The 14690-nt window shown below is 42.2% G+C and overlaps 1 protein-coding gene across 1 annotated transcript; it reads left to right on the forward strand.

The window, feature by feature from the left end:
- The first annotated feature begins 765 nt into the window (after positions 1-765).
- Positions 766-14347, forward strand: LOC142658881 (lymphotoxin-alpha-like). The gene is made up of 6 exons (XM_075834494.1): positions 766-1024; positions 7058-7326; positions 7826-7868; positions 11803-11841; positions 12899-13335; positions 13483-14347. The coding sequence occupies exons 2-5, from the start codon at positions 7210-7212 to the stop codon at positions 13327-13329; spliced, it is 630 nt and encodes a 209-aa protein (XP_075690609.1). The 5' UTR covers positions 766-1024; positions 7058-7209; the 3' UTR covers positions 13330-13335; positions 13483-14347.
- The last annotated feature ends 343 nt before the right edge of the window (positions 14348-14690 follow it).

A 14690-nucleotide genomic window follows, 5' to 3' on the forward strand; every position in this document is an offset into this window, starting at 1 on the left:
GGAGGTCTATTAGTTGCCGCATTATGGATCCGTACAACACAAATTCATCAGCAGAAAAAGGCCACTGTAAACCAAGGACGGGGACACCAAAAATTAAATGCTAGAGATGGAAAAACACCAAACCACTGGACACCAGGACATGGGATACTAAACTTTTCGCCACTAGGGACTGGGGTCACCGATACTTTAAATCTAGGGGCTGGGGCACTAAATCACTAGGCATTGGAAAACGACACTATCTGGCAAACTCTAGAAAAAAAAATGGCTTGTCTGACTGAGACACTCTAATGATATCACTGTAGCTATCCAGACTAAAACTAGTGGTGATGTCACTGCAGCTTACCTGAGTGAGACACAATTGTGATGTCACAGCTGTTATCCTGACAGAAATACAGTTTTCATGTTGCAGCAGTGTATTTGACTAAAACCCACTTGGGATGTCACACCTATCTGAAATATTGGTGATGTCACTGCAGTTACCTGACAGAGAAATTGGAGCTTAACTGACTCAAATTCATTTGTGACGTTACAGAAGTTCACCTAATGGAAGAAAAAAAAACACTTGTGATGTCAAAGCAGCTTATCTGATTGAAACCCACTTGTGATGTCACAGCTGTTTACCTTATAGAAACACAGATGTGATGTCACAGCGACTTACCTGACAAAAACATATTTGTGATGTCAGCGACTTGCACTTGTGATGTCACAACGACTTATCTGATGAAAACATATTTGTGATAGACACCCACAACAGAGGACCCCTATTCAAAAACAGTATACAGGCTCCTTGATTTCCACCTGCTAATATGACGACAGCGGGGTGCTAGCCATAGACCACCTCATTTATGGCTCTCCAGAAAATCCCTTACCACTGTACCAATCCACCAGTATTTGTCAGACATAGATATGAAGGAGTGTAGCCCCTTATATGTTATAGAATAGACAATAGGAACCACTATTATTTATTTTAAGGTAGCAATGGCCCATTATATCTGCAGGACCCCTGCACAGGTTTTTACATAAGGTATGTCCACCCTGCTCACCGATGTTGGGTATACTTTGTTAGTTTTGGATTTGTCACCAAATGATCTTCTCCTGACGAGCAATACCCGTTATTTTTGCTATTTACCTGTGTTATCTGGTGTCAGATCTGTGAGTTAAAAACAAATCAAATGTCGGTGACTTTCATGTAGCCCACACGGACGCAGTTTTTATTTTCATTTCATAAAACTCACACATCAAGGGACTTCCCCTATACATAAGGAAATCATATTGAGGACATGAGATGCCCACTGGTTTCCCCTATTCTCAAGTAAATGGTCAGTATCTCTCTATATCAGTCTTCCCACCTACTGTCAACATTTCGTCATTTCTTTGACCTCGTTTTTGATTACGGTCAGTCTGTGGTTCCAGGTAGAAGACGTAACTACAGTGGAATTTCACTACTCGGCCCTTACAGAGAATCATTGTGGTTTGATACATCAATGTATGGCCATTTATCTCTTCCTGTAGCAAAATTGGTACCACTAGTCAAATGAGAGAAAAGAAGAGTGAAAGTTACAGGGAGGTCACAAAGGAGAAACAAAAGGGAGAACTTTGGCTCAAGGTCTACGGCCTCAGACCTAAAGTCATACCACAAGAAATTACTCCATCTCCAGTCATTATGTAAGGCGCATTACCAGTTTCCCTAAAATGTACAATTGAGGTTATGTAAGTCAGAGTGTGCTTTAACACTGATACAGTTCTAGATATGTAAATTTTTATTGAAACTAAGTAGATGGAGAAGTTAGCTACTTCCTGCCTCACTGATGCCACTATTGAACTCCAATTTAATGAAGATACACAGTGAGAGGAAAAGGAGGGGGAGAGGGTATTCTCAATGTGATTAACTATCAATAAGAGCTGAGAGAGGAAGAGGAGGAATCAGGGTCAGATTGGCTCACCAGAATACCAGACAATGGAGTACCAATAGTGGGTAGATTGGTAGCAGTCACATCCTGGCCCTGGTGACTGAGGAGGCCAACATAAAAAGACACCAGTATTATAAATGGCACATGTTAGTTTGGGGGCACCATTACATATTTTGCGCCCAGCAGCTTCAAGTTACACCTTTGGTGCCAGATCATCATCTGGTGGGTGCAGGTTCCGACACAATAATGGGCTCCAAAGATCCATCAGGATCCTATTTGGAGCCCATCATTTACTTCTAGGGACAATTCTCATAAATCGATTAACAAACCACTTATTCAAATTTTAGAATAATGTGCACAATGATAGCAGCATAATTTAGGATTGACGTAATCCCTCAGAAAAATTTTCTCTCGTGTAACCTGGCATGCCAATCTGACACTAAGGTTTTCTCTCTGGCTGACTGGGTGGCAGAGATATTGTCTTCAGAAGGGCAAATATGGCTCACAGGAAGTAGCTGTCAATCATCTGTTTTCTGTCCCAAAAACTTAAGGGTATGTTCACACGTAGTCAACAAAAACGTCTGAAAATCCAGAGCTGTTTTCAAGGGAAAACAGACCCTGCTTTTCAGACGTTTTTTTACCAACTCGCATTTTTCGCGGCGTTTTTCGCGCCGTTTTCGTGGCGTTTTTTCCGTTTTTGGAGCTGTTTTCATTGGAGTCTATGAGAAAACAGCTCCAAAAACGTCCAAAGAAGTGTCCTGCACTTCTTTTGACGAGGCTGTATTTTTACGCGTCGTCGTTTGACAGCTGTCAAACGACGACGCGTAAATAACAGGCCGTCTGCACAGTACGTCGGCAAACCCATTCAAATGAATGGGCAGATGTTTGCCGACGTATTGGAGCCGTATTTTCAGACGTAAAACGAGGCATAATACGCCTCGTATACGTCTGAAATTTGGCCGTGTGAACATACCCTAAAGGGGTTTTACCATAGACAACATTTATCACCTATCTACAGGATAGGTGATAAATGTCTGATCATCGGGGGTCTGACCGCTGGGACCTACAGTGATCAAGAGAACATGGATCCCAATTCCCCTGTGTGAATGGAGAAATCATGGATAAAGCATTGTATGTGCACCCCTGCTTTGTTTACACAGGGGACTCAGGGACCCGCGTCATCGTGATCACTTTAATTTTAGACTGAATATAAGGTTCGGCTATCAGTGTTTAATAGGTGGAGCTCCAACATCTGGGAATCCTGCAGATCGACAGAATGATGCAGCTGGTCTGTACAGGAGGTAGCTAAATGTAATAATTTGTGAATTCTAGAAGAGAGCGTTTTTGTATCTGTATTACGGACACAACACCTGGGCCTACCATGGTTCATGAGAACCAGAATTAAAGCACCAAAGAAGCCTATGGTACTTTTACTCCGGTTCTCATGACTCACAGGAGGTCTGGGTGTTGCGTCCGTAATACTGATGCAAAGAGCACCTGTATTGCGCTCATACTAAAGTGGCCCTAGAGTAGACATTAGTAAATAAATTATACTCTCTGAATTTTAAAGCATTCATTAGAATATCTGATCTTTACTAAAGTACTTAGAATTCTTTCTGCATTGTACATTGGTCATTAGAATACACTCTGCATTGTGCATTGGTCATTAGAATACACTCTGCATTGTGCATTGGTCATTAGCATACACTCTGCAATGTACATTGGTCATTAGAATGCTCTCTGCATTGTACATTGGTCATTAGAATGCTCTCTGCATTGTGTATTGGTCATTAGAATGCTCTCTGTATTGCATATTGGTCATTGGAATGCTCTCTGCATTCTACATTGGTCATTAGAATGATCTCTGCATTGTGTATTGGTCATTAGAATGCTCTCTGCATTTTACATTGGTCAATAGAATGTTCTCTGCATTGTGCATTGGTCATTAGAATACTCTGTGCTTTCTACATTGGTCATTAGAATGCTCTCTATATTGTACATTGGTCATTAGAATGCTCTCTATATTGTACATTGGTCATTAGAATGCTCTCTGCATAGTACATTGGTCATTAGAATACACTCTGCATTGTGCATTGGTCAATAGAATACACTCAGCATTGTACATTGATCATTAGAATGCTCTCTGCATTGTACATTGGTCATTAGAATGCTCTCTGCATTGTGTATTGGTCATTAGAATGCTCTCTGCATTTTACATTGGTCATTAGAATGTTCTCTGCATTGTGCATTGGTCATTAGAATACTTTGTGCTTTCTACATTGGTCATTAGAATGCTCTCTATATTGTACATTTGTCATTAGAATGCTCTCTGCATTGTACATTGGTCACTAGAAAGCTCTCTGCATTGTACCTGGCTCATTATAATGCTCTCTGCATTGCACATTGCTCATTAGAATAATCTCTGTATTGTACATTGGTCAATATAATTCTCTCTGCATTGTTCATTGCTACTTAGAATACTCGCTGCATTGTACATTGGTCATTAGAAAGCTCTCTGCATTGTACATTGGTCATTAGAATACTCTCTCCATTGTACATTGTTAATTAGATTGCTCTCTGCATTGTACATTGCTCATTAGAAAGCTATCCGCATTGTACATTGTTTATTAGATAGCTCTCTGCATTGTACATTGCTCATTAGAAAGAAATTGCTGAACTGATTCTGTCAGTGTATCCAAAAAAAAACACTGTCACAGAGGAAGAGGAAAACTTAGAATTTCACAAGACCAGAAGCAGAAGACCGAACAGAGAGAATCAAAAAGGAAATTCCTCTAAATAGGGAAAACAAACTTAACTCTTTTATGACCAGCATTCTTTTGGGCCTTTATGTCCAGAGCAAAATTCCACCATTTGAAATCTGACAGCAGCTCAAGCGTCTATCTAATGTCTACAATATAATTGTTACACTGTGTTATTATATGGTTATAATAGCCAAAAATACATTTTATTCTCTTAACCTCATGTAGATGTATGGACTGATTTTTAGTTGCAGAACATACATATCTGCTGTATGTAAACTTATCTTTATTCTAGAGTATGAAGGGTGCAAACTACTTTTTAGTGTAAGAAAGCAACAAAGAGTAGCATGGATCTCAGCTTCCTGAGGCAGTGAAATTAGTTTATTGAAGGGATGTCAAAAAGTGAAGCTTGGGATAAGCTAAGCTGAGGCTGAGACCATATCTCGATTATGCCATTCAGGCTCCTCATTGTAAAAAGGATATAGGAGAGCTGGAGAGTGTTCAAAGGTGGGCGACTAGATTATTAAATGGGATGGGAGCAGTGGCATAACTACCTCTATAGCAGCCGTAGCAGCTACTACGAGGCCCGCAGCATGAGGGCCGCCGTCACAGGCTCCCCTCCCATGGCCGCAGGCTCCGCTAGCAGCCGCTATGGCTGCTACAGCACGACGCCACTGAAGGGGTTGTTCCTACAAAAGACATACATCCCCTATCCACAGGATAGTGGATACATGTGGGCTCGCTGGGACGCCCAGCGATAAGGAGACCGGGGGACCGTATGGGGGTTGTATGGCGTTATCTACAGGGGGTGTCTGTATGGCGTTATCTACAGGGGGGGTTGCATGGCGTTATCTACAGGGGGGCTGTATGGCGATATCTACAGGGGGGGGTTGTATGGCGATATCTACAGGGGGTGTTGTATGACGTTATCTACAGGGAGGTTGTATGGCGTTATTTAAAGGGGGTTGTATGGCGTTATCTACAGGGGGTTGTATGGCGTTATCTACAGGGGGTTCTATGGCGTTATCTACAGGGGGGCTGTATGGCGTTATCTACAGGGTGGTTGTATGCCATTATCTACAGGGGGGTTGTATGGTGTTATCTACAGGGGGTTGTATGGCGTTATGTACAGGGGGGCTGTATGGCATTATCTACAGGGGGCTGTATGGCGTTATCTACAGGGGTGCTGTATGGCGTTATCTACAGGGGGCTGTATGGCGTTATCTACAGAGGCGATTTGGGGCTATATGGCGTTATCTACAGGGGGCTGTATGGCATTATCTACAGGGGGCTGTATGGCATTATCTACAGGGGGCTGTATGGTGTTTTCTACAGGGGCTGTATGGCGTTATCTACAGGGGGCTGTATGGCGTTATCTACAGGGGGATGGGTATGGCGCTATCTACAGTGGGCTGTAGGGCGCTATCTACAGTGGGCTGTATGGTGCTATCTATAGGGGGCGCTGTGTGGCGGAATCTATAGAGACGCACTATCTACAAGGGGGGGTTGTATGATACCCAGGGGAGGGGGGCCCCCAGTCAAAAGTTTGCTATGGAGCCCCCAGTCTTTCCTAGTTACACCCCTGGATGGGAGGTGTCGCTTATAATAAAGGGCTAGAAAAATATATGCCTTAGAGGTGATCTTATTAACATGTATGAGTATATGTGTGGTCAATAAAAAGAACTGGAACAAGAGAACCACTTGGGTATTCTGGTTAGAAGTAAACTAAGCAGTGGTACTCAATGTCAAGCAGCAGCTGCAAAAGCAAATAAGATTTAGGGTGTATAAAAAGAGGGAGAAAAAAACGTGGTCTCCAATGTAATATTACACTATCAATCCCTTGTAAGACATCTTCTTGAATATGGAATACAGTTTTGGGCTCCACATTGTAAAAAGGATATAGGAGAACTGGAGAATATTTAAAGGTGGTGACTAGCTAGTTGGGTCGAAATTTTTTTTAGCTTGTTCAACTTGGATAAAAGACGTCTTAGAGGTGATCTTATTAACCTATATAATTATATGTGTGGTTAATACAAAGAACTGGCACATCATTTATTCTTTCCAAGTACTGTACAAAGCACCAGGAGACATTCTTTACATGTGGAGGACAGGCAATACAGGCATCAATATAGGAAAGGGTTCTTTACAGTTAGAGTAGTCAGACTATGGGATACCCTACCCCAAGAGGTAGTAATGGTGGATACAATGACATCATTCAAAAAAGGGCTAGATGCTTATCTAATGACAAATGATATAGAGGGTTATAAATAATTTATCAATGAATGATATATAATTGATCTGGGAAAGATTGAGCTTGATGGACCTGTGTCTTTTTTCAACCTGAGTTTCTCTGTAACTTTGTATTATTTTTTTTTGCGTGCTTTTCAGCTTCCGCATTAGGGTTATTGTGGGTTTCCCCTGCTATTTCCTCCCACCTTCTTGTCTGCACTGCTATAAGACAGGTCACTGGCACATTTCCCTCATTACTGTCTGTCCAAAGCTGCCAACTACATCATCCTTCCAATCTCAAATTCGCTGCCATGCCTGTGACATTACCCAGAAGCACATGGGGTTTGGAGAGCCTTGCTAATTCAAGATGTGGAACCCTGATGACCTTATTCTGTCTCATGTGTCTTGCCGGAGGGTCTCCGGTGAAGGTAGGATATCTCACACTTTTTACTGAGTCCCGATAGAAAAAACAAAAAAAATTTTTCGTTTTGGATCTTTTTGTTTAGTTTAATCACATTTAACAGAAGTCGTTGAGTTGTTGTTCCAAATTCTAATTAGCCATTTATTAGTTATATCAGTTTCTGGTAAAGCTGGGTGATATTATCCAACACAGCAACTAATACATCATCCATAAAGCGTCACCCAGCTCTCCTAGACCTGGCTGCAAGGGAGATTTAAGGTTAGGAGTGGCAGCCATATTGGTCATCACCCAGCTGTCCCAGGAACAGCTATAACTAAGAATCAGCTGAATTAAATTAAATTAAACTCAAAAACGAATTTTTAATGGGGATGTTTTTGTTTTTGGTGTCAAAAATTTTTTTTAAAGAAAGATTAGTATAGTAGATTTTCTCCAGATGTTTTAGATTTATACATTATTCTGGGTACATCACATTAGGTTTAAATTAACAATTAAATCTTTTTATACAGAAGGAAGCCAAGACGCCTCATCATCAAGGGTCGACACATCCAGGTAAGGTTACGTCTATTTCCCATGTGTTCATTTTTAACATTCCTATCCCCACTGACGTCTTATGCTCAGGGTCTTGCTTTAGCTTTTTGTGTCTTGACTTGTTTTAAATCCATGCTATGTATAATGTGAAAAATTCCCTAATTAGTTATGAACAGGGGTGTAGCTATAGGGGGTGCAAAGGTAGTAGTCGGTATCGGCAATGGAGCCAATGGAGCCAATGGGGGCTCAAAGGCCCCTCTGCAGCAAAAAAAGGCACCAGCATTATGAATGGCACTTGGTGGGTGGGGACCCTGTTACAGAGATTGCATTGGGGCCCAGAAGCTTCAAGTTATTCTTCTTGTTCAGGCTGTCCCTTAGACACTGTATATGCAAAATGAACAAGGAGCATACGGTATGATTGTCCGCTTTAGATTGTCTGTAACCCTATGAGGGTCATATATGCAAGGTTAGGATGAGGGGTAGGTTGGGAAGGCGGGTGCATTTGGCACCATTAGGTGGAGGAGAGAAGCTGCTGGAGCGAGTAGACCCTACTACAGATACATGGTAGGGTGGAGGGGATGGGGTGGTGGTCAATGGCGGTATGTATTATAGATAATACCACAAGGAATTGGTGGGGAAGATTATATGAATGATTGTTCATCCAACAGCTATCATGATGAAGCTTAGGGACCAAGGCTTGTGGGGCACATCCTGAAACCCCTGCCTTGGCCATCAAGGGTGCTTGTCTTGCCCCGAGAACAGCGTGGTCAAACCGCACACAGTTTTGCCCCGTTTTGCTACAAGTCAAAATACCTATGACTGTCCGCTTTAGATTGCCTGTGACCCTTTGAGGGTCATAGATGAAAGGCTGGGATGAGGGGTAGGCGGGGTAGGCAGCTTTTTTGGCTCTGTACCTTCCCCTGAGCTAACTGGGCTCGGGGTAACGCCCGTACTGGTGTGGAGAAGGGAGGGACAGGTCTTTATCAATCCCACCTGCCATTGCATAGAAATCTAGTCCCAGAACACACATTTAACAAAACACTCAGCAAACTAGGATTCCTTATCTCACCCATCTCAGCATCCCCCAAGAGATATACATCACCCCACAACTCTTCCTGCTGCGGACTTACAGCACACTATCGCAACATGACCGCTGCGTGTATAGGCATCCTAAGGCCGGGTTCCCACATAACGTAAACCCTGCGGAATTTCCGCAATGGAATTCTGTGTGGAAATTCCGCAGCATTTACAGTAGCAGCAAAGTGGATAAGATTCAGAAAATATCATGCCCGCGCTGTGGAAAAAAACGCAGCGTAAACGTTAATAAATTGACTGCGGTGCAGAATTTATTTCCTCAACATGTAATTTATGCTGCGTTTTTGTTTTTCCGTTGCGGGATTTCCCCATTGAATTCATTGGGGATGCAAAACCGTCAACAGAAAGCCGATTGTTGCGACTTTTGTTGCGTATTCGCAGGGATTACACAACTACGGAATATTTAAAAAATCATACTTCGGCCTCCTGGGATGACATTGCATCCCAAGTGACTGCTGCAGCCAATCACATACGTAAGTATGAGCGGTTTTTACCGCTGCCTTCCGCGGCGGAAATTCCGTCCGAAAAATGCACCACAGGGTACCAGGTCGGATATGCTGCGTGGTTTTTACGCAGCGTATCCGTCCCGTGGGAACCCAGCCTAATTCTATCACCCATTGCCCTTATTAGAGCTTGTTCAGACTTTACATCTGTACACACTGTGGTCTCATGCATTTTTATTTTTTTACGGCAGCAGTCAGATTCTACTTAGGGATTTAGGTTTTAACCATTTGCTTAACCTCAAAACAAGAAGCCTTTCTCAAAATGTAGGTAGAGATGAGCTAATTTCACAAAATTAGTTTTGGGTCCGATTAGAGCGAATCGACTGTTTCGATTCGGTCCAAATAAATTCGCTGCAAATCGAAAGTTCCCCAACTGGCCTGAAAACTCGCGTCTGACTCTCTGATGTCTTCTAAGACCGTATCCAACCCCTTTTCAAACTTTTAACACCAAACCAGCATCAGTAATGTCAAAGTGACAGCAACATAAAGGGGCAGCGAGAGGGAGAACCACGGTTCACTTTGGGAAGGCTGCCTGCAAAGCATTATGGGGAAGCTCGTCCGAGGTCATGTGATCCTTTTTCTAATCTGTAAAGTGTCAGCATCAAGCAAAGCAAGAAAAATTTTCACGTGGTACTGTGGCTGGTACTTTAAGAGATGTGTCTAAAAGTAGGCAGAGCAGTGGATGGGTTAGGCGTAAAGGGGTGAATTATTGGTAAAATCTTGTACATTTCACAATTTTAAACATTTCCTAGTTTGCCCCAGTGCCTAAAAATGTCTCAATAGCTCATTTCTTTGCCGCATTATCAGTTTTTGAATTAATAAGTTGGATGTCAGCAGTTCATCTCCAGTTGTGTCCCCATGACAACCCTTCCTGTCGGCGCTCTAAATCTTCAGCCTTGTCATGGGGACATTGAAAGGATCTAAACTTCCATCCCCATTAATATCCACATTGTATATTGTTTAACTAGAGTCAGTTAGCATATGGCTATTATGTGGATATTCCTATGAAAAGGCTGCACGGCAAGAGTACAGAAAGGAAGTGTTGTCATGAGGACAATGCAGGAGAAACATATTTTTGCAATACTTTTATGCTATTTTATAACAAATACTCTATGCTAGGCAGTATTGGAACTGGTTTATCCCTTTAGAGATCAACATTATTGTCATGATATGGTTTCCAATGCTATTCTAGGTGTGTAGGTTTATTCGTCTTCCTGTGTCCTATATTGTGTTGTATGTCATGAAGAATTGTCTAATACAGAGACCAGTGACCTTTATATGAACATCCTTCTCACCTTCAAAAAGAAAATGGCAAACGGCATGCAGGCAGGTCAAAATCTGCCTGCAAAAAAAACTCTGTGAACAGGGCCTTACTATCTACATGATCAGACTATTTTGAAAACAGAGTCTAAAGTGTAAAAGAAAAGTTGACAACCCTAAGGCTATGTTCACACGGAGTATTTTGTGGGAGGAATATCTGCCTCAAAGCTCCAAACGGAATTTTGAGGCAGATATTCCTCCCCCAAAATACTCCGTGTGAATAGCAATTATCGCGCCGTTTTTCGCCCGCGGCCATGAGCGCCGCGGGCAGAAAACACGCTTTCTCCTGCCTCCCATTGAAGTCAATGGGAGGTCGGAGGCGGAAGCGCCCGAAGATAGGGCATGTCGCTTCTTTTTCCCGCGAGGCAGTTTTACTGCTCGCGGGAAAAAGACGCCGACGCCTCCCATTGAAATCAATGGGAGGCGTTCTCGGGCCGTTTCTGCCGAGTTTTGCGACGCGGTTTCCGCGTCAAAAAACTCGGCAAAAGACCCCGTGTGAACATAGCCTAAGATCTATGAGTTTAAAGAAGATCCATCCCCTCTCCTGACATGTCTGATTTAGTAAATACTTGTATTCCCCATAAAATAACAATTCTGGAGCGTTTTTCTTACATCCCTACGTTGTGCCGTTTCTCTATTATTCCTCCTAGAAATGTAGGAATAAATTGACAACAGGGTGTTACCAGTTGGGGGCGTGTCCCTACACAGACTGACAGTGTCCAATCAGTGCTGACAGAGTGAGACTGTTTAGGGAAACACCCTTTTGATAAGGAGAATGGTCACACCCAGTTGTCATCTTATTCATACATTTCTTAGAGGAATAACAGAGGAACGGCACAACATATAGTTGTAATGAAATATGTTCCAGAATTCTGATTTCATGGGAAATACAAGTATTTACTAAAATATATGTCAGGAGAGGTGATGGGTCCTCTTTAAGTTCCTATTTTTGTGTGTTAACACATGATACATTGGATATGTAAAAAAAAAAAATTCTATAATGTGCAACACTCCTAATTCTTTCCGTTCTCTTATAGTGCACAGATCCCCTGAGAGGCCCGCAGCTCATTTTCAAGGTAAACATCAGTTATAGAAATGCATGTCAGTGACTGTAGAGATAAAAATATACATTTCGGCATTACCCTTAAAGGTATTACTTGTCTTTGTTAAATGGTTCCGCCAATGATAAGCTGATCGTAAGGTGTCCCATTGTTTGGAGCCCAGTGATCAGCTGTAATCTGTGAGGGAGCTCCTGAAAGAAGAGTTCAATTTCCCTGCAGTGCCACCACAGGGGAAATGAAGCATTACATGGTGCCTATAGCAATCAATGGGTTGTTTGTGTATTTGATGGACATCCTTGGTCCTCCAGAAACAGAGATGCTCTTAGTAGCCACTCTTCTCTCTGGCTAATAGATGTCATCCTAAATGGGGGCACCCAGGGCCAGCCTAGGATAGTAATCTCTGCGGTAAATGCCAAATGCTCAGGATACCCCAATAATGCATTTGGAAATGGGTTTTATGAACCAGATAACCCGTTCACTAAATCAGAATGGATCAAACAGACCCTATTGTGCCAATAGGAACGGCAGGACATGTTTACAATGAGAATAGTGGAATGTGGTTATTATTAAAGGACGTTTTGATGGCCATTTATTAATGAGTTTATCGATGCTCTCTAAACCTTACTCCATAAAGCCATGGTCTTCTAGATCTTGCACCGATGAGGACTAACAAGCCCGAAACTTCATGTAATAATAAATGTCCCTCTACGACTATATCTGTGCTGTTCACCAGCTGTCCTGTATCATAGTTGACCACTAGGGGCATAAAGGAGCAATTTATATGTCTCCTCCCACTATTAGAGAATAAGGATTAACCCCCTTGTATTTGGGATACGTTATGGGAGAAAGTTATGTCAATACTTTTGATTTTCAAAAATCCTTGAATTGTAAATTTTGGAAAAAAAACGTTGACAGCCCAGAGGACTCCTCTAAGTGCCTGCACATTATATATGTATACACTATGTTATGAATGCTCAATTATGCCGCCTGGCGAAGTATCTGTGTTATCTTCATACCTGCAGGTCAAGATTACATACATAATAAATTGTTTCCATTATTTCTTTACTTACAGCCGATCCATATATTCTGAACACATTGACATGGACCACCCACATAGACAACTCTTTCACCCAAGGAAACTTGACACTCAAGAACAACAAACTACACGTCAAGCACAAGGGCCTGTACTTCATATACACTCAGGCCACCTTCGGAGGACAACAGTGTCCCCAGGACAGCAAAAATTTTGTTTCCCTTAGCGTGATTCTGGAGTCCATTGAACATGAAGACAAGATTCAGCTTCTCCGAGCAGATAAAACAGCTTGTGAACAGCCCGGAGCCACGACCGCCAATAAAGGGAACAGTGCTGGGTGGAACAAGTCCATTTTTCAAGGTGGTGCATTTAGACTTGAAGAGGGGGATATACTGTACGTTCAGACCACAGGAACAGAATATCTCAAGAGGGAAAAAGGGGCCACCTATTTTGGTGCTTATGCCTTGTAAGACAAGGTTTGTATTCTTTACCAACCTCCATACTGTATGTCATACAAACTTAGACTTTAAGGAGTTGTTTGCTTTAGACAACCTATAAGGGTGTTTTTAGGTCATAGATGGGCTACCTGGATTAATACCCTTCCCCCTTTTTTTTTTAAGCAGAGCAGAGAATTACAGGAAGTCTGACGCGCTGTACTAGAGGACTTCGAAAATCCAATAAAGTCAATAGACGCTCATTGATTTTATTGGGTGCTATGGAATGCCTCATGAGTCTTTGACTTGAGGTTCCCCGGCCAATAACAGCTGATCGTGAGGAGTCTTGGCGGCGGGACCCCTCATAACCAGCCCGCGTTACCATTAAACCAAAGCAAACAACCCCATTCAAGATGGCCATAGACATTTAGATTAAAAACTATAGAACATCATATAACTATACAAAAAATATAACCTACTCCATGGTTGTCTACTATGTCCTACATTCCAAAAATATTGTTTGCCTAGGTCAACCAGAACACTGAGTAGATGACATATCCAATTAAAACGGTTGTCCTGTGGAGACAACATCTGCCCATTTGTCCTATTAGGGCATATGGATGTCATAGAGGTGGGTCTTCTGCTTGGGACCCCCCTCTATGAGTCAGAATGGAATGGAATCCTGTAAGAGCAGCTCTTGCGGACCCGAGCCATCCATGTATTTTATGGAAATGTCTGACTGGCTGTGACTCTCCCTAGAAAAATCAGCTGTTTTCTGTGGTAGTTGAGAACAAGACCCGCGGTGATTAGCTGATCACTTGGTGGCTCCTATCAGAAAGGGGTTGTCTCTGATCAGACTACCCCTTGAAGATTTATCTCTTCTTATTCTCTACCATAAAGTCCAATAAGCCATATTGGTCCACTCATTAAGACTTCTCTTCACACCTAACAAGTGGAACAATAAACTTTTATGCATGATCGTGAGATTGGCCAGATCTTAAGAAGATAAATTTTGTGAAGTATGAATGATAATTTTATCCTTGTGCGCATTTACAAGGGGCAATGACCATTATGAGTGACTGTAACCATTGGGATCTGGATGATAATCTCTGTTTGTATAGATGGGCCTTCAGGAAGGCTAGGAAGCTTTGTAACCTTGCTTTCTCCACAATCGGTGCTACCGTACCTTCAGCTGGGTCCATGGACATAGTCCTAAAGGTTGGAACTTTCTATGATTAGAAGAAGACTTAATATACGTCATTATACTTTCGAAGTTTGGACTAATGACGTCTTCTGAGCCAGTCCAACCCTACATAGTAACAGAATGTAAAGTTTCAAATGGTGCTCTCTCTCTTTCTCTGTCTCTCTGTCTCAGAATGACTAAAGGTGGCCATACA

This window comes from Rhinoderma darwinii, chromosome 8 (assembly GCF_050947455.1).
Source record: "Rhinoderma darwinii isolate aRhiDar2 chromosome 8, aRhiDar2.hap1, whole genome shotgun sequence".
Lineage (NCBI taxonomy): Eukaryota > Metazoa > Chordata > Amphibia > Anura > Rhinodermatidae > Rhinoderma > Rhinoderma darwinii.

Bases quoted from the DNA above. Each gene is read 5' to 3' on its own strand.
- LOC142658881 (XM_075834494.1), top strand. From the start codon at position 7,210: ATGCCTGTGACATTACCCAGAAGCACATGGGGTTTGGAGAGCCTTGCT. The intron at 7,327-7,825 runs GTAGGATATCTC...CTTTTTATACAG, and splicing joins CCGGAGGGTCTCCGGTGAAG to AAGGAAGCCAAGACGCCTCA. The intron at 11,842-12,898 runs GTAAACATCAGT...CTTTACTTACAG, and splicing joins GCCCGCAGCTCATTTTCAAG to CCGATCCATATATTCTGAAC.